Below are 18,473 nucleotides of genomic sequence, written 5' to 3'. Positions count from 1 at the left end.
GTTTACCATAGTCCAGATTTTGCTAATTAGCATACGCAAACTTATTCTTCTGTCCCTTGTGTTTTTTGTAAATTGGTAGATTAGAGGCTTATCATATTAAGATTTTTTGTTTGTTGTTTTTTTCCAAGTTTTCTGTATAGTTGTACTTTCTTCAGGAGATAGATAATGTCTGGTGGTTATGTGTAGGCAGCCATTAATGATCATTATCTGCATCTATTAATTCAGTATTGTAGTGTAGTAACAATCTAATTCTATCATTCCTTCTTCATTTATTGTCTAAATATTTTTATAAAAAGAAATATTTCCTCACTATTTGGTTCCTATAGGAAAGGCAATCAGCTATTTTTCCAAGGAGGCCTGATTTTTTTTAGTGGGAAAATGGTGTTCAGAAAATACAATCTGGTTCTAGTGTTACCATTCTTTTTGAGCCAGGACATATAGCTTTGATTTTTATGTATATTTCTAGCCTTAAAATACTTTTTAAGATAGTTGACTTGATTATAATTGCTGTTAGAGGCTGGCCGGTTAGCTGAGTTGGTTAGAGAGTGGTATTGTAATACCAAGGTCAAGGGTTTGGATCCCAATGTGGGTTGGCCGCCAAAAAAAAAAAAAGAAAATTATATATATATATATATATTTAATTGCTTTTAGTACTTTTCTACATTTTCTTTTAGCACATCTGCTAGAAGATGTGTTAGGAATAGAAATAGGAGATTAAAGCCTCATTCACTTACTTCCTTTTAATTTATCAACTAAAAGGGGAGAATGAAAGGAAATTAACATTTGTTAGATTACTTTAGCAGGCCCTGGGTGGGGTATCTTTTTTATTTGGGGGGTTTTTTGGCAGCTGGCCTGTGTGGAAATCTGAACCCTCGACCTTGGTGTAACAACACTGTGCTGTGACCAATGGAGCTAACCAGCCAACCCCTGAGTACATTTTTAAAATTTTTTTTACTGTAATCTTAAGAGGCTGCTCAGTATTCTCATTTTACAGATGAGGAGTCCAAAGCTCAGAGTAGTAAAATGACTTATTCTTTGTCACACTGCATGTGAATAATGGACCGTTGTGGGATTTGTTTGGTTTTTATGATGATGTGACATTGGAAGCTGACTTGATTTTTTTCAGTACTATATTAAGGACATTGAAAAGTCATTGGATTAGAGCTATAAAACATTTTTAAATAACCAAATTTTTACTGTCTTATTTTACAAATGGAGGATGGGCCAGTTTGAGTTCAGCCTGGGATAGAAGTAAGGATCATAGGGCAAACAGTTGTAAGTCTGTTAAAAAATTAATAATAACAATAAGGATCACTGCTAGGATGGGAATAGAAAAGGATTATCTAGGAAACTGGCCTTTTTTTTTTTTAAATAAAGGAGTTCTTGGTAAGTTTCAATTTTTAGGTACTGATTTTCTTAAAAAGTAGGCATTTTCAAACTGCTTTCAATCCCATGTGAGTGGAAACAACCATAGTTACCCTAAATATCTGTAGGGAAATAGACTTTGAAGTCAGAGACTTGATTTCAAATTCCAACTTGTAGTTTACTAGCTGTATGGTCTTAATAAAGTATTCAAATTTTTCTTTGTAGAGTTTTAAAAAATAGGCACTCTGAAATTTGAATTAGTTCTTATATATGGTTTTGTTCTCAAGATACCAGTTCTGAGGGGCTAATTTATTTATTTATTTTCAGTTTACTATAAATACACCACCTACTCCAGAAGACCTGATGTTAAGTCAATATGTTTACCGACCCAAGATACAGATTTATAGAGAAGATTGTGAGGCTCGTCGCCAAAAGATAGAAGAGTATGAAAGCTTTAGTTTTTTTCTGTTGTTTTTTTTTTTTTTAATCAGTGAATAGCCTGTGTGTTAAGGTTTTGATTAAAATAACACTGGCATTGGCAAAAGTTGATGGCATTTGTTGGCAGTGTGATATGAGAGAAGTTTTATTTTTGTAGACAGATTGAAACTCAACACTAGCTGTGTAACCTTGGGTAAGATATTCAACCTTCATTTCCACATTCATAAAGTGAGGATAATAATACCTACTCTGCAGATAGAAATGAACTGTAGAAATAGTGTATATAAAATATTTTCATACCGTTCTTAGCAAAAATTAGGTCCTCAATAAAAATAAACAGTAATTATTAGATTATGATAGCACAAATTGATTTCAAGAGAACATCTTCAAAAGAAGATAATACCCTTTAAAGATTTATATACAGTGCCTGAAGTGAAGATTGCCGTTGGATTTATAATTTTATCACATTTGCCATTGATTTACATATGTAAAAGAATATAATTTTATTCAGAAGATAGCCCAGCACTTTGGTGCAGATTTACAGATTAGATTAATGATTTATAGATTAGATATATCCAGATTCCCTCAGGTAAATCAGAATTTACAAGTCAAAATAATGTTTATGTCATACTTATTTAGGAATATCCAAATAAATTTGAACCAATCTAACAAACAGAAAAGAAAGAAAATAATCTTTAAGAATTATGTAGTTTTAAAAGTAGAAATTTAAGATACTGTTTAATTATAGTACTTCAGATTTTCCTGATCTCAATTTGTTCATTCAGCAAATATTGAGCATCTACTATATGCCAGGCACTGTACTAAGTACTGAGGTATATCACTGAACAAGTATATAAAAACAAGACAAGTTTCTTATCTTTGTGCTATTTAAAAGGGTTGGGTGTCTCAGGATTTGTCTGAGAATACTTTATTTTCAATGAATTGGGATCTGGCACTCAATGAGCAGTATGTTTAGGTGTGCTCTGTTTGATTTTGCACCTATGTGCATACAGATAATATCTTCTAATTCTGATAGAAATTTATTTCTTCTACTTATTATCAAGAGACTAAGTATATTGAGATAATAGCTTTGCTAATTTTATAAATACTATCCTATTAAGGTGAGATATGACTTTGAACTGAATTGGGAACTTTTACTTAAAATAATAGCTACGATTTCAAAGCACTTATGCATTGATAGGTCTTAAGGATTCTTAATAAGCAACATATTTTCATGTTGGAACAAGCTGATATGTTGAGATGAGAATTCTTTTTGTGAGAGAAGTTTTTTTGATTTATGACATTCTTGAACTGGTGTTCTTCAAGTGTTGAATAATCAGGCTGGCCACTTTTCTTGAATGTCCTTCTTTTTATGTAGGAAAAAAAGTAGGAAGAATTAAATTAAGTGTGCCTGATCTGAGCTGGTTCATTCAAGCTGTCTTCTGAACCCCTGTGTTAATTACCTTTTGTGTATTTTAGATTAAAGCTTTCTGCACTGAACCAAGATAAACTGTTGACTGATATAAATAGGAACCTGTGGGAAAAAATGAGACACTGCTCTGATGAAGAGGTACTTCTGTCTCATTTTCTGAATGGGAATCAGTACGGACATTTTGAACAATGTTTATTGTGAAACAAATAACAGTTTTTGATAATTGGCAATGAGTTCTTTAATTTATTTCTCAGGTGTAATATGCTACCAAGGTCTTATTTAATTATATACACAAGTAATTATTAATATGTAATCTTTTCAAACCTGAGATGCTCAATTTAATATATGAAATATTTTTGAAGTTTATTTAGAGTTCCCTCCTTCCTGTTTGCCTTTCACTTAGATTTAGATGAAGATTTTCTTTAATTGATTAAATAATAAGCAATCCATTTTATATATGCCCTAATATATTAAAAGGGTTTTATTAACTAAGAGCCTGTCATTTTCTAATTTGTAATATGAATAAGTGAATTAAAGACAGGAATCAAAACTGAAATTTTTGTTTCTATTCTTAAATAATTACGTGGAATTAAATTTGCAAATGAGAAGTGTCCTGCCTTAGGGATCAGAATCTAGGATGGGCAAAGCCTAGCATGTAACAGCTGAACCAGTCTTCTAAGACTATTTACTTTTCTTTGACTCGTTTATTTTAGTACAATGTACTAAACTCTCCCTTACAGCTGAAGGCCTTTGGAATTTACCTTAACAAAATAAAATCGCGGTTTACCAAGATGACTAAAGTCTTCACTCACGAAGGAAAAGTGGCTCTGTACAGCAAGCTGGTACAGTCAGCTCAGGTAATTTGAGACATTTAACAGCATACAAAGGGATGTTAAAATTACTTTATAGTGGTCGTGGAAATATGAAGAATGTTCCTTAGGAGACATGTGAGTGAGACTTGGGCAAAAATTTATAATTGTTCATAAGAGGTAAGGTTCTATTTGTCAAAACCGGCAAATCTTGGCATTTTGAGTAATACTGGAATATAGTTACTAATATCGGCCTGTGTCTCATCTCAAATATTGGTATCCATTATACATATTGAAATAAAATATATAGGATTCTGGTCTCCCATTTGCTAAGGACTACATCATAGTGTTATTTTCCTCATAGTCCATACCACTGTATATTTGTGTGTAGGTGTTTAAAGTAGCATTTCCCAAAATAGTTATACTTTTAAAAGGTTCTGCATAGAAGATTTTCCATTGACAAATAAGTATGGGAAATGTTCATGCAATATCCCCTTTTGGAGAAATACAAATCTTTTTTTTTTTTTTTAAATCTAAAAATAGGGCTGACTGGTTAACTTAGTTGATTAGAGAGTGGTGCTAATAACATCAAGGTCCATGGTTCGGATCCTTGTACTGGCCAGCTGCCAAAAATAAAAAGTCTAAAATTAAAAAATGCTATATTCTGTTTGACCAGTGTTTTCCATGTGTATTTGACCACAGAATATTTTTTAAGAACTCTTTTTTTTAAGTAATAAATATTAATACCCTCCATTTCATGGAACACATATAGAAATGTTAGAATAAAGGAAAGTACAAAAATGAGTTTATATTAATTTGCTTTCTTAATAAAATATTTTATTAAATAAATTTATAAAGCATTTTAATAAAATATATTTAATTTTATTTTATTTATTTACTTATTTACTTTTTTTTTTTTTTTTTTTTAAAGATGACCGGTAAGGGGTTATTAACCCTTGACTTGGTGTTATCAGCACCACACTCTCCCGAGTGAGCCACGGGCTGGCCCTAAAATATATTTTATTTTAATTTATTTTTATTTTTAAGTTCAGACTTGAAGCCTTGACCTTTATTTTAAGATCTTCCTGTTCATAATAGAGAGAGCAGTTATGTCAGTAATTCAAACCATTTATAATGTTTTGTTTGGAGGTTTAACTTGACAGTCTATAATATTTTGTGTTTAGAATGAGAGAGAGAAACTTCAGATAAGGATAGATGAGATGGACAACATACTTAAGAAGATCAATGACTGTCTCACCGAGTTGGAAATAGGTAAAGTATTTTAAATACTTTTCCAAAAGAAAATTAAATTTTATCTAAATTCATTCCTACTGTAGAGATTGTTGGTATCTGTACGCTCTCTTAGCCCTATGGAACTAGTGTAGAACACATAGCCAGGGCTGGTGTCGGACACACAGCCCTGCTAAGAGAGTTCTGCAAAGGTGAGTTGCTCAGGACACACCTGGGGAGGTGGGCAATCAGGAAACCAAACACAAAGTTCTGGGACTTGGTGTGGAACTCACAAGTAACTTTATTCTCTGCAAGCTTGTTTTATAAATGTTTTAGCCAGCTCTTAACCCCTGCCTACCTCCCCGTTTCCTAGGCAACCCCATAGGATGTCTGTGGTTTGCGGTAAAGCCTTGCTAGTTCTTGCTGACACAGTCTTTTGCATTCTTGCTGAAACAATCTTAGTCCTGTATAGCAAGAGTGACTCCATCTTTAGTTCATGTTCTCCTTAGTTTTCCTCCAGGTATCATTATGCTGAAGACTGTGCATGAGTATTAACAGCTTAAAGCATTAAATTAGAGCAAATTAAAACTGCTTTACTATAGTCATCCATAACACAATCAACAAAAGATGCTCAAGATATGAATCTCTTTGGAAAGATCTTCATAACCTAGACCATAATCTTGTGTTTTTTAATAGATGAATTTATCTCCATTTGAAAATTGTCTATCCTTTCAGTTTCACCTCTGATAATTCTAACTGGTTAGTATTGTTATCATGAAACTGCTTTCTCAAAGATCACAAAATTCCATGTAATTATCAAATTTGGCTCCTCTCAGTCCTTAGCCATCTTGACCTCTTTCAATATTTGACATTGCTGATTCTTCTTTTATTTACTTTTTTTTTTTTTGATCTTTTCTTCCTGAAATTTTTATATACCTTAATCTCTATCGTATTGTACAACCCTGACCGTGTTCTTTTCTCCTGGCTGTTCCTTTTAGCTCCTCTGTTAGCCTTTCTTTCTCTAACCCCTTGTGTGGGATTTAGGTTTCATTATCTTTTCTTTTCTTTATTTGCTCCCTAGATCCTTTCATCTGCCTTAATAATTATGTTTATGTGACTGATTGCCAAATTCAGTTAAACTCATCAAGCATTTGTTGAGCACCTACTGCATACCAGATACTATGCTTAGCACCAGACACAGATTTTGCCCTTAAGTAGCTTATAATCATTTTGGATGAGGGCATCTGTAGTCTTTTTCTCTTGAGTTTCAGACTTAAATTTCTAGCTTCTTACTGAACCTCTTGCAAAAATATCTTAAGAACCTTAAACTCTGTTGTGAATAGAAAGAAAGTTATCTTCTCCCATCTCCAAAATAAAATCCAAAAATTCTATGATCATTCTCTCTATGATCTTAATTCTCATCTCAATTAATGGCATCACAATTCTTATACATTATAAAAGGCTCAAAATTTTCATTGTCTTTGACACTCTCTTAACAAGTTCTGTCATATCTACTTCTTCAGCATGTCTTGTATTTTTTTGCCTTTCCCATTATGGCTCTTATTAATCCTGTAATGCGCTATTTGAACTCTTCTAACTAATCTTTTTACATTCTTACCCTCATTCTATCTGCTTCCCATGCAACCTGCATATTGCTGCCCAATTAATAATTATGAAGGACAGTTTTTATTGTGTTATTTCTCTGAAAAACTTGACTTTTCATTTATTACAAAATAAAGTCCAAACTCCTGAGCTTGACATTTAACATTCTCTACAATCATATTCACATCTTCCATTGTTGCATGATTTGCTCTCACATACTTACACATCCTGAATTCCAACCAAATCTTGCCATTTTTGTGCAGTTCTTCCACTTCATCTTTGCTAATGCATTCTTCTGTTTTCCACCAAAGGAGTTAGTCTCTATATCCCTTGAGCTCCTGTGGCTATTTTGTTGGTACTTTTTATAGTACCCATCACATCTTCTTGTATTATAGTTACTTTGTACAGTTTATCTTCCTAATTATAAGCTCTATGGAGGTGAAGATTAGCTCTTATTTTTCTCCATATCCTTAAAAGTCCTTAGCAGTATCATTTGCACAGAATAAGTACCTACTCTGTGTTTTCTGCATTAAATTGACAATGAGTATGTGAATTCCACAGGCTTAGACTTCCCCACCCCTTTGTTTATTACCTTACTTTCTACTTCACAGAAAAAAATAGAACCCATTAGGCTGGAATTTCTAAACTTCCTACTACCAAAGAAACCAAACTTCTGTTTATCTGTATCATTCTTTCATCCTTTCTTTCTTTTCCCCAATGCCAATGTTTCCATCTCAGCTGAATTTTACCCCCTCTTGCCTTCTCAGGAATTTTAAATCACTGACTTCCCCTTTTCTTGTGTATATTCAGCTTCATCACTTCCACTGAATATGTTCATCTATCTCCCCATCTTTAAAAATACCAACAACCGCATTTTCCTCTCTAGGTACCACTGAATAGCTCCCTATTTCTTTCTTCTTCCTTCATTATTCATTGAGCAAATTTATTGAGTACCTACTATGTGCTATGTACAAGTGCTCAGTGCTGAGAATACTGTTGTGATAAAAAACAAACACTATTTGTGCCCTTATGGAGCTTCCAATCCATAAAGAAGAAGAAAATATAGGTATTAAACAAAGTAATTTTATGATAAATGCTATGGAAGAGAGGTTACATGGTACTATGAGGTCTTATAACAGAAATCCGATCTAGGATAGGGGAGCTTTCCCTCTGAAGAAGTGAAATTTAAGCTAAGATCTGAAGAATGAGTAGGAGTTAACAAAGTAAAATGGGAGGGGAGAGCAGACTATTCAATATGAATAACACATGCAGAAGCCCTTCTGTGGAAGAGAATACACCAACTACAAGGGTTTGAAAATAAGGCCAATCTAGCTAGAATACAGATAGCAGAAGAAAGCATGATCTGAGATAAAGCTGGAGATGTCACTAGGGGCCAGGCCTGGGAAGGCCTCTTAAGGAGTTCTCATTTTTTCTAAGAACAGTGAATAGCCATTTGAAGGTGTTAAGCACCAGGGCTACAGCATAGAGATTGGATTTGAGTAGATCAAGAGTAAATGTAGGGCTGGCCAGTTAGCTCAGTTGTTTAGAGTGTGAAGTTGATAATACCAAGGTTAAGGGTTTGAATCCCTGTACTGGCCACCTGCCAGAAAAAAAAAAGAAGAGTATATGTAACTAGTTATGTAGTTATTGGACTGGTATGGTTAAGAAAGGACAATAGCTTATATTAGGGAATACTGGTGGTGATGAAGAAAAAAAGTAGATTTAAGAGATGTTTTTGAGGTAAAATCTAAACTTGGATAAACTTGGTTTGGATGTGGGGAAAGTAGGTTTTTAAAGATGACTCCTAAGTTTCAAAAACAAATTAAAATTTTAAATGTTTGTGCATATATTTTTTGTGTGTGTCTGTTCCTACTTAGCCTATGGGTGGTTGCCTAACAGTAACTATTCCATATATGCAAATTATATATATAAACAGTGTCTATCTCAAAGTGGCTCCTTAAAAGATGCTAGTGGAGATCACTGTTGTATAGGTCAAAGTTCACTTGTCTGCTACTAGAAATCTTTGTACAAAATTATAAAAGGTGGATGTTTGTGAAATATTCCCAGCACTTCATTTTGGGATCATCTATTCTTTTCATCTCTGGTTGTTTAATAAATTATTTTTGACTGACTTATTCTAATGCATATTGTTTACTTTAGAAACTAAGAATTTGGAGGATGAAGAGAAAGACAATTTTATGAAACAATGGGATTCTGAATTGAAAGCGGCAGACAAAGGTAATTGAATTAGTTAAGGAGATAAATGGGAAATGTTCTGAGTTTGTTTATATATTTAGGTGAGAATAAGTCAGAATTTTTAATGAAACATGATTTTTGTGGCAACATTCTAATGTATCCATTCTGTTCGTTTGTTTTTTTTTTTCTTTTCAAAGAATTGGAACAGCTGAAAACTGAAGAACATGAGCTTCAAAGGTCAGCCTTCAATCCCAGTGTTAGAAAATATAATGCTAAACTCCACAAGGCTAAATGACTTCCTCCCTCCAGATACTGACAGGATTGGTGACATCAGTCTTGACTAAGAATGAGCACTTCTGCTGTACTTTGAATTGGACCCTAGAAGCCATCTTAGTCAATAATATTTTTAAAGCATTTATTGTTTACAGCACATTAATCCAAGGCGGTATTTCTCAAGCTTAAATACTATCAGGGTCCTTTTAATGAAAATAAACCTAGCATTAAGGTCAAGGGTTCAGATTCCTGTACTGGCCAGCCACCAAAAAATAAAATAAAACCTAGCATTATACTGTTTTTATCTTGTACTTAAATAAGTATAAAATGAGGTATATATTTCTTAGGCTTATGAATCTTATTCAACTATAAGACTAAAAGTAAGTAAAAATAGAGACAAATCCAATAAAATTCCAATTGACATGATTTTGACAGTTGATAATGTTTGGCTGAAATTAAGTTGATGCTATCAAAATGACTAACAAAGCATAAGTTCTGTTTAGCTCTAACAAACTAAACAAAACCAAATGTACGCAACAAAGTTGTGGCATGTCTTAATTTTAAGGTTGGCATCCTTGTGATATATATTATGCTTATATTTTTATCATCAAAAATGAAAAAGTAATATTTAATAACTATTCTTTTTTTTTTTTTTTTTTTTTTAAAGATGACCAGTAAGGGGATCTTAACCCTTGACTTGGGGTTGTCAGCACCACGCTCTCCCAAGTGAGCTATCCGGCCACCCCTGTATGGGATCTGAACCCATGGCCTGGTTGTTATCAGCACCACACTCTCCCGAGTGAGCCATGGGCTGGCCCTTAATAACTATCTTAAAGAACATGTGAACCCCAAGGATACCTTCATGGATCTTAATTTGAGAGACAAGTAGAACCACTTCCTAAGTAGACGAACTTCCAAATTAATGTTTATCCAAAAAAAAAAAAAAAAAAAGCCTAAAAATGCAGAAATGGAGGCCATTCACCTGTATTATTACCTCAGTAGGGAGCCATCTAGCATGTGATTTCTTGTGTGAAAGTTTTATGTTAATAGAGTCTGCATTGTGTAATGAAGGTCTTATCTCTCTGTGAATACCTGGTTTTATTTGCAGAAATCTCTTAGAACTGGAGGTACAGAAAGAACAGACCCTTGCTGAAATAGACTTTATGCAAAAACAAACAAAAAGAACTGAAGAGCTACTGGATCAGTTGAGGTAAGGAAAAGCAGGTGTTGTTAGTTTGTATTTTACCCGGTGCCTTCATGGTTGTTTGAACCTTCTGGAGCAGTCTATATGTTTTGAAATTGTCACTGTTTTTAACTTATAATACTGTGCAGCCTCAAAAAGAGTCAGTGTACTCAATACTAAGCTGAAAATACAGTGTGGGAGAGCTATGAAATTATATTAACACTTTTCATTGATAGACTTGGTTTTTCTTTGATATACAACTCAAGATTGAGTTCTTATTTCTTTCAAAAGCATAAGATTGTACATTCACAGTATTTGAACTGAAATATTGTCTCTTAATCCAGTGGAAAAACACCAGCAGCTGCTGTTGGTACTGTGTAGGTGGTATCAGAAATTCTCTCTCTTTCTTTATCTCAAAAAAAAAAAAATGTTTTTTTTTGTATTATCTCTCTTCAGCTTATCGGAGTGGGATGTCACTGAGTGGAGTGATGATCAAGCTGTATTCACCTTTGTTTATAACACAATAGAACTCACCATCACCTTTGGAGAGCCAATAGGTGAGTAGCAAAAATAAGATAATTTCTCTATAGAAAAGTGAATGGCTAAACTTACTAAAGATTCAAATCTTCATTTTACTACAATGATAATTGACATAATGAAAGAAAGCACTGCTGAAAATCTTAGAAGAGTCAATCACCTTAGTGATATTAAAGAATAAAATAAAAATGCAGCTAGTGAAAGTTGCCCTTTGCTGAATTACATTAGATGATAAAAATTTTGCCTACTCAAATAATGAATAAACACGTTACTCATGTCTATATATTCTGAGTTCCCTTTTTCTATCTCTTGTCTTTGTGAAGTAGAATTTATTCTAATGGCTGGTGATTCTTGACTGGCTTTTTTGTACCTAAGAGTCAGGCCCTAAAAAGTTAACTGGAAGAAGTTCTGCATGTATAGGTGGGCTTATCAAAGTAGTTAGAAATCACTGTATGGTAAGTAGACAGAGTCCCAGCTGTTTTGTTTGAGCCTCCTAATTGTCAGTATCTTTAGGTCTTTTCTCTTTATGCAGTCAGCTTCAACATGGCCAACCATAGGCAAACATGGCCATATTGGAACTTAGGATCTTCACAATCCCCCAGCCTCTAAACCTGATTCTCCTTAAAAGTTTATTTTCTCAGTGAATAATGTCACATTCCATCCAGTTCCAAAATTAAAATGTAGGAATCACTATATACTTGCTTCTTCCTCACTATACATATCCAAATCATCAAAAGATGTACTGATTTTAATTTCTTAATATTCATCCACTTTTCTCCATCTTTCCTGGATTTTTGTTTCTGTTTTTGTTTGGTGGCTGGCTGGTACAGGGATCCAAACCCTTTGACCTTGGTGTTATAAAACCATGCTCTAACGAACTGAACCAACAAGTCAGCCTCCATCTCTCCTGTTAATAGTCATCTCTAACTTAGATGACGACAAAAACATTCGAACTAGTCTTTCTGAATCTTTTCCTTTACCTCTCCAATTCATTCTCCTCCCTGTATAGTGGTTGTTGAAAATCTGATAATGCACCTGTTACTCTTAAAGTAATTATCAAAATACTTGATATAGCCTGTAAAGCCTTACATGAGTTGAATTTTTCCTCCTTCTCCTGCCTCATACTACCTTCCTTCCTATTCTCTCACATTGGCCATAATAGATTTCTTTAATTTCCTTAAATGACCATGGTCTTTTATGCTCAGTCATATTCCCTCCTATGTCAGTCCATCATTGACTGGAACATTGTTATGCAGCACATGACTATATTGGTAGAAGGATAATAGGTGTGTGGTGGTCAGACATTTTCTTATATGATTCCTGATAATAAAATTATCTTTGCACAGAAATTAGGGTGTAAAGGAGGAGGCCTTTACAAATGTGGCTGTGTACTACACTTTAAATGTCCTTCGAAGGCCTACCAAGCAATGTAGTTGAGTAGTCTCAGGGGAGTCTTTACCACATACAAAGAATAATATGATGCAAGGATAAACCTTCAACTGCCTATGAAAAAACCCTGCTACCCAGAAGGAATAGGATTCTAAAGTACTAAGTTTTATGTGGCTTAAAATCAGATAGTAAAAAGAAATACTGTCCTTATTCTGGTTTTTCCTAGTTGGTCTCCCTTTCCTGGACAAAACTTATAGGAAGATTATTGACCTGAATTTTCAATCTCTGTTAGATGGTAAGTTAAAAACATTTAAGTTTCTAAAAATTTGTTGATAATTTATAGGTATAAATTGCTCCTTGAGACTATTTCACATACTAAATTAAATATAAATAATAATAATTTTTCCTTAGAAATATGTATTAGACATAAAACTGCTTGGAGGATGTTTCAAATATTGGGTTGGTTTAAAAGAAAAAAAAATTTTAATTATTACTAGGTCTTGAACAATGATTAATAATAACTATTTCCATAATTTAAAGACTACCATTATAAGTAGTTACTCAGTATCAGGCATGTATATTACTTACATTAACACTATGAGATAGGCATTGTTCCTCGTTTTACAAATTAGGAAACTACAGATCAAAAAAATTTATTGTGCTTAGGATCACTTAGGTAGTAAAGAAAGCCAGGATTTAAACTCAGGTTTATATTATATTTAAACCCATGCTCTTAACCAAGTACTATTCTGTATGTGATAAAGGCTTACACTTTTGTAGAAATGCCTGTGTTTACCATTTATGTTATAACCATGTTTGAAAATAAAAATGAAGAGGATACTTATGCACTTAGTAGTTTGAGGGCATTTCTAGCATATATAATACAGTATTTTTAGCTTATATAAAATATATGAATAATAAGTAATACCCTACTTTTGATCTTTTTTTTTTTCCCCCTTCCCCAGAGGATAAAGCTCCTCCTTCCTCCCTTTTAGTTCATAAGCTTATTTTCAAGTACATTGAGGAACACGAATCCTGGAAAAAGAAATGTACAGCACAGCACCAAGTACCCAAGGTAAAATCTGATTGAAATATTTAAAGGAAAATTTGCATTATCTATTCCAAAAAGCAGAACTGAAATTTTACATGTATAATAGTGGATCCTGAAATGGTAAATATATTCAATTGTTTAACTTTTTTGAATTCTTTATAAAAGTGCCACTAGGCATTGAAATGTTTTCATAATTTCAATTTTTTTTGTTTTTCCTAGATGCTTCAAGAACTCTCACTGGTAGTGAACCATTGCAGACTCCTTGGAGAGGAGATTGAATTTTTAAAAAGATGGGGACCAAATTATAACCTAATGAACATAGATGTGAATAATACTGAGTAAGTATATTTGCTCCCTAGGGCTACTGTAACAAAGTACTACAAATTGAGTGGCTTAAACAACAGAAATTCTCTCACAGTTCTGGAGTCTAGAAGTCTAAGATTAAGTTGTCAGCAGGGTTGGTTCCTTCTGAGGGCTGTGAGAGGCAATCTGTTCCATGCCTTTCTCCTAACATCTGGTGGTTTACTGGCAATCCTTGGCGTTCCTTGGCTTGTAAATGCATAACCCTGATCTCTGCCTTCATCTTTCATGGTGCATGTCTATGTCCCAATTTCCCCCTTTTTATAAGAACACTAGTGATACTGGATTAGGGGCCCACCCTATTCCAATAGGACCTCATCTTAACTAATTGCATCTGTAATGAACTGATTTCCAATAAGGTCACATTCTGAGGTATTCGGGGGTTAGGACTTCAGCATATGAATTTTTGGGGGATACAATTCAACCCATAATAATAAGTAAGTAGTCAAAAACTTACTTAAATAATTTACTTTATTAATGTGTTTCATGACTAACAACGAAAAAACAACCACTGTAACACTTTGTTCCAGATGTTTTACCCTCCGTCTGATAAAGTCAAGAAATAATTTATACCTAAGTTTCACATGCCACTGTAAAAGGAAAATGTATTTGTTTCAGTGTGTTTTTGTTCTGTATTTTCAATTGTGGATCTTGTCTTTTACAGATTGAGGCTTTTATTCTCTAGCTCTGCAGCATTTGCAAAGTTTGAGATAATTTTGTCTCTCTCGGCCCATTATCCTTCTGTCCCATTACTTTTCACCATTCAAAATCACCTTGGGAACATCGGGTGAGTAAAGAGCCAACAGGATAAGACTCTCAACTACTTTTTACCTTTGTTATTTCACTTGAAAGAGTCCTCAAAGTAGTCAGCAAATTGATGGACCATAGTGAGAACTAAATGTCACTTCTGTCTGACTTCACTTTGAAGAATTTGTTCTTTTAAAGTCAGTGACCTTCATTGCTATCTCCAGTAGATGCTAGAGACCATTGGTCTATTCTTTTATATCTGCTTCACTTTTTGAACACTTCTACCTAAAACAGGAATCCAGAAAGAAAAAGTCCTACATAAGCTGAGTCTAGATCATATGTAAACAACTTTTATGGCCTTAAAAACAAAATAATCACTTAAAAAGCTGTGCATTCACAATACTTTTCTCAATTAGTCTGAGGAACCAGACCTAAAAATCTCATTCCTACTAGGCTATAGACACACAGTGCTGACAGATTGGAAGATGGCAGAGTTTAGAAGGTACCTACCTTAAATCCATCAGAGAACACCAACAGTTTAGATTTTTATAGCCAGAGAAAGCAGCTAGGTCAAGATGCCTCACAATTACATACAGAATTGGTTCTTAGGCCTTGTTTTGGAATCCCATTTCAAACAGGACAGTCTGGTTATTTCCAGAAATGCCCATTTGTGCTTCCTAGGAAACTGAGAGATCATACCTAAGAACATGAATTCCACTGAATTGAAAGACAATCCAGACAAGTGTAAGCTTCCAGAAAAATTAATTAACCTTTGTTCTTTCCAGCCAAAATGAAATTGCTACCATTCTATCTAAAGTGCCACTGGAGGACAACTACCTGAAGAATGTAGTCAAGCAAATTTACCAAGATCTGCTTCAGGACTGTCATTTCTACCACTAGACGCATGGACCACAGCTATTCCAACCAAGCAGAATGTACTTAATAATTTTTATGTCTGGGTCTCCATTGCTGTTTAACCTTTTTCTTTAAGTCATAGAAGCTTAGTAAAAATTCCTTTTGATGATGTTATAGTTAATTTGTATAGTTAGTTTTTAAATCTGTATAGTCAGGAATAGTGAAAGGCATCAAATAGCCTGCTGTCAACTTGCTCATTTTTGTACCAAAGGTTTAAGGACATAAAAAGAAGATATGCCCTAACTAAAGCCTTGCTCTCTGCTTTAGTACAAGCTCTTAAGAGTAATTATTAAGTATAAGAGGAAGCATCACAACTGACAAAAACATTAGCCATTTCTCCATATGTGGACCTATGATTAGGTAGCCTGGCTTCTGCCTAGCAGGTATTTCTGGAGTAGAGACATGTCTGTCTACAAACTACTCATCCCCCTTTTTCTCTATTCCAGAAATGCTATTAAGATAAAGTAATAGCACTCAGCTATTGGAATGGTTGCCATCTTTCTTGAGGGTCTTGCCTTTTATTCTATAGTGCCTATTAATAAATATACTTTTCTTAATAAACATACTTTTTCTAGGGGAATTAAATTCATTTTGGCAAAGTACATATATGTAAATATATTAATGTTGTTTTTGTGTTTGTAATGTAGTAAGGAGATGTATATAGAAATTCATGGAGATATATAGAGAAATACCCTTCTGCCTAGTCAGTTTCTATCTTTCTGAAGGAAGCTTTGCAGCAAGATTCTCAATTTTCTTTTATTAAATAAAGATACTTGAATATCACATTCAAAACACTAGTTAGTTTTTCAATTTCTGGCAGTAATAATAAACTTACTATAAATATTGGTTCTTGAAGCTACAACCTCCTCATACGCAAAAATAAGCATATCCATTGATTATTAAATGACCGGTATTTAATGAGGTAGAAAAGTATGAGAAAACTTTTACCCAAACTTTAGTCAAATTCTATTCATGATAACTTTTGTTTCTTTTATATTTAATTCTAAACTAAAATATATTTGGGGCCGAGCCCGTGGCGCACTCGGAAGAGTGTGGCGCTGGGAGCGCGGCGACGCTCCCGACGCGGGTTCGGATCCTATATAGGAATTGCCGGTGCACTCACTAGCTGAGTGCCGGTCACGAAAAAGACAAAAAAAAAAAAAAGAAAGAAAGAAAATAAACTAAAATATATTTGCATTTTTAAACTAATTTGTCTTAAAATTTTGCATTGTACTTTAGGATCAGATTAAAGTCCTGTGGGTCTCAAGAATGTTATCCTCCCTCTTGATTGGTTTTTACATCTGAGCTATATGTCAAAAGATCACATGATCTTTTAAGCTTCAAAAGTCAATAAATACTCATTTGCCATAAAAATCAAGATGTAGATATTCTCTACTTGCATAAACTTCTTGAAAAACTTTTAAAGTCAGCAATATGGTCTGTTTCACATAAAACTTGTTAGCTTTCTTATTGGAGTTGGGTTTTTTTTTTTCTTTTCTGTAAGTCTAAAAAGTAGAAGTTTTGTTTTATGCATTTCAATAACCTAGAACAACCAGTTCAAGAATGATTTTGCTTGTAATGATGGTCTCTTCTTTTTCGGGTTTGGAGTAAATAATCATATTTACCTACCTATTTATGTTTTTCTTTTGGCTAGTCTCATAAAAATTTTTGGAAGTTTTTCCTTTACTGACTGGAAAGCAGATTTTTTTGTACTATTAAAACAAGTTTATTACTTGAAATCTTTTGTAAGTAGTCTGTTTATGAAGTGAAGAGTATTTTATCATGTTATCTAATAAACCTTTGAAGGTATACCAAACAAACCTCCCTTTAGGAACACCCTATCTAGTTGAAAACTGGGATAAGGTTAAAATATGTTAGGGCCTGAGTATAAGAAGCAAGTCAAGTACAAACCAGAATTATCTCTATGTCTCTGAGGGACAGTAAAAGAAAACTATTTTGAGGTTCCTCAGGAAACTATCAATTCTATGTACTCATGCATTGGTTCTCAAACTATAGTTCCCAGATTAGCAGCATCAGCCTTACTCCAAACCTGGGAAACACTAGGGGTAGGGACCAGCAATCAATCTGTAAATTCACCATTTAAAGTACAAAACTAAAATGGTTAAGTGTATTCATAGATATGTACAACCATCACCACAATCAATTTTAAAACATTTTATCACCTCAAAAAAAAAAAAAAAAAAAAAACCACTTTTCAACAAATGGTGCTGGGAAAACTGGATATCCACATACAAAAGAATGAAGTTGGACCCTTACACTACATAGAAAAATTAACTCAAGGGCCGAGCCTATGGTGCACTCGTGAGAGTGCGGCACTGGGAGCGCAGCGACGCTCCCGCCGCGGGTTCGGATCCTATATAGGAATGGCCAGTGCACTCACTGGCTGAGTGCCAGTCACGAAAAAGACAAAAAAAAAAAGAAAAATTAACTCAAAATCGATCAACAACCTCCAATTGGAGGAAAATTGGTATATTTACAGTTTTGAGTCTCCAATCCATAAATATGTCTTTTTATTTATTTAGTGTTATTTAAAGCCTTTCAATAAAGTTTTGTAAACTTCCTGATAAAGATTGCATTTATATTTTGTTAGATCTATTCCTTGCCTATTTGATACTCTGATATTATTATATAAGGTTTGTTTTTAACATGTCATTATTTTTGTTCATATATAAAATACAATTTATTTTTATATGTTGATTTTTTGTACAGCCACCTCTCTAAACTCTAATAATTTATGAAATTTCTTTTCACTTTTTCCATGTACATAATCAGATCATCTTCAAAATTGAGTTTTATTTCTGCCTTTCCAGTAGTTTTCTTTCTTTTTCTTGCCTTAGTGCTCAGGATCAAACCTCCAATACAAAGTTGATTATAAGTGGTGATAGGCAGGCATCTCTGTCTTATTGATTTCAAAGTGAAAGCTTT

At 33.7% G+C, this 18,473-nt stretch overlaps 1 protein-coding gene across 1 annotated transcript in view; it reads left to right on the top strand.

The window, feature by feature from the left end:
- The window catches only part of KNL1 (kinetochore scaffold 1), a 44,505-nt gene extending 28,993 nt beyond the window's left edge, over positions 1-15,512 (top strand). The window contains exons 13-25 of the mRNA XM_063091529.1: positions 1,693-1,808; positions 3,283-3,373; positions 3,976-4,092; positions 5,229-5,316; positions 9,037-9,114; positions 9,270-9,309; positions 10,454-10,555; positions 10,985-11,085; positions 12,681-12,749; positions 13,420-13,529; positions 13,725-13,843; positions 14,530-14,652; positions 15,398-15,512. Of these exons, the coding sequence (XP_062947599.1) occupies positions 1,693-1,808; positions 3,283-3,373; positions 3,976-4,092; positions 5,229-5,316; positions 9,037-9,114; positions 9,270-9,309; positions 10,454-10,555; positions 10,985-11,085; positions 12,681-12,749; positions 13,420-13,529; positions 13,725-13,843; positions 14,530-14,652; positions 15,398-15,512 (1,269 nt within the window). The remainder of the gene's footprint in view (positions 1-1,692; positions 1,809-3,282; positions 3,374-3,975; positions 4,093-5,228; positions 5,317-9,036; positions 9,115-9,269; positions 9,310-10,453; positions 10,556-10,984; positions 11,086-12,680; positions 12,750-13,419; positions 13,530-13,724; positions 13,844-14,529; positions 14,653-15,397) is intronic.
- The last annotated feature ends 2,961 nt before the right edge of the window (positions 15,513-18,473 follow it).

This window comes from Cynocephalus volans, chromosome 3 (genome assembly GCF_027409185.1).
Source record: "Cynocephalus volans isolate mCynVol1 chromosome 3, mCynVol1.pri, whole genome shotgun sequence".
Taxonomy (NCBI): domain Eukaryota; kingdom Metazoa; phylum Chordata; class Mammalia; order Dermoptera; family Cynocephalidae; genus Cynocephalus; species Cynocephalus volans.
This window is presented reverse-complemented; position numbering and strand designations above follow the sequence as displayed.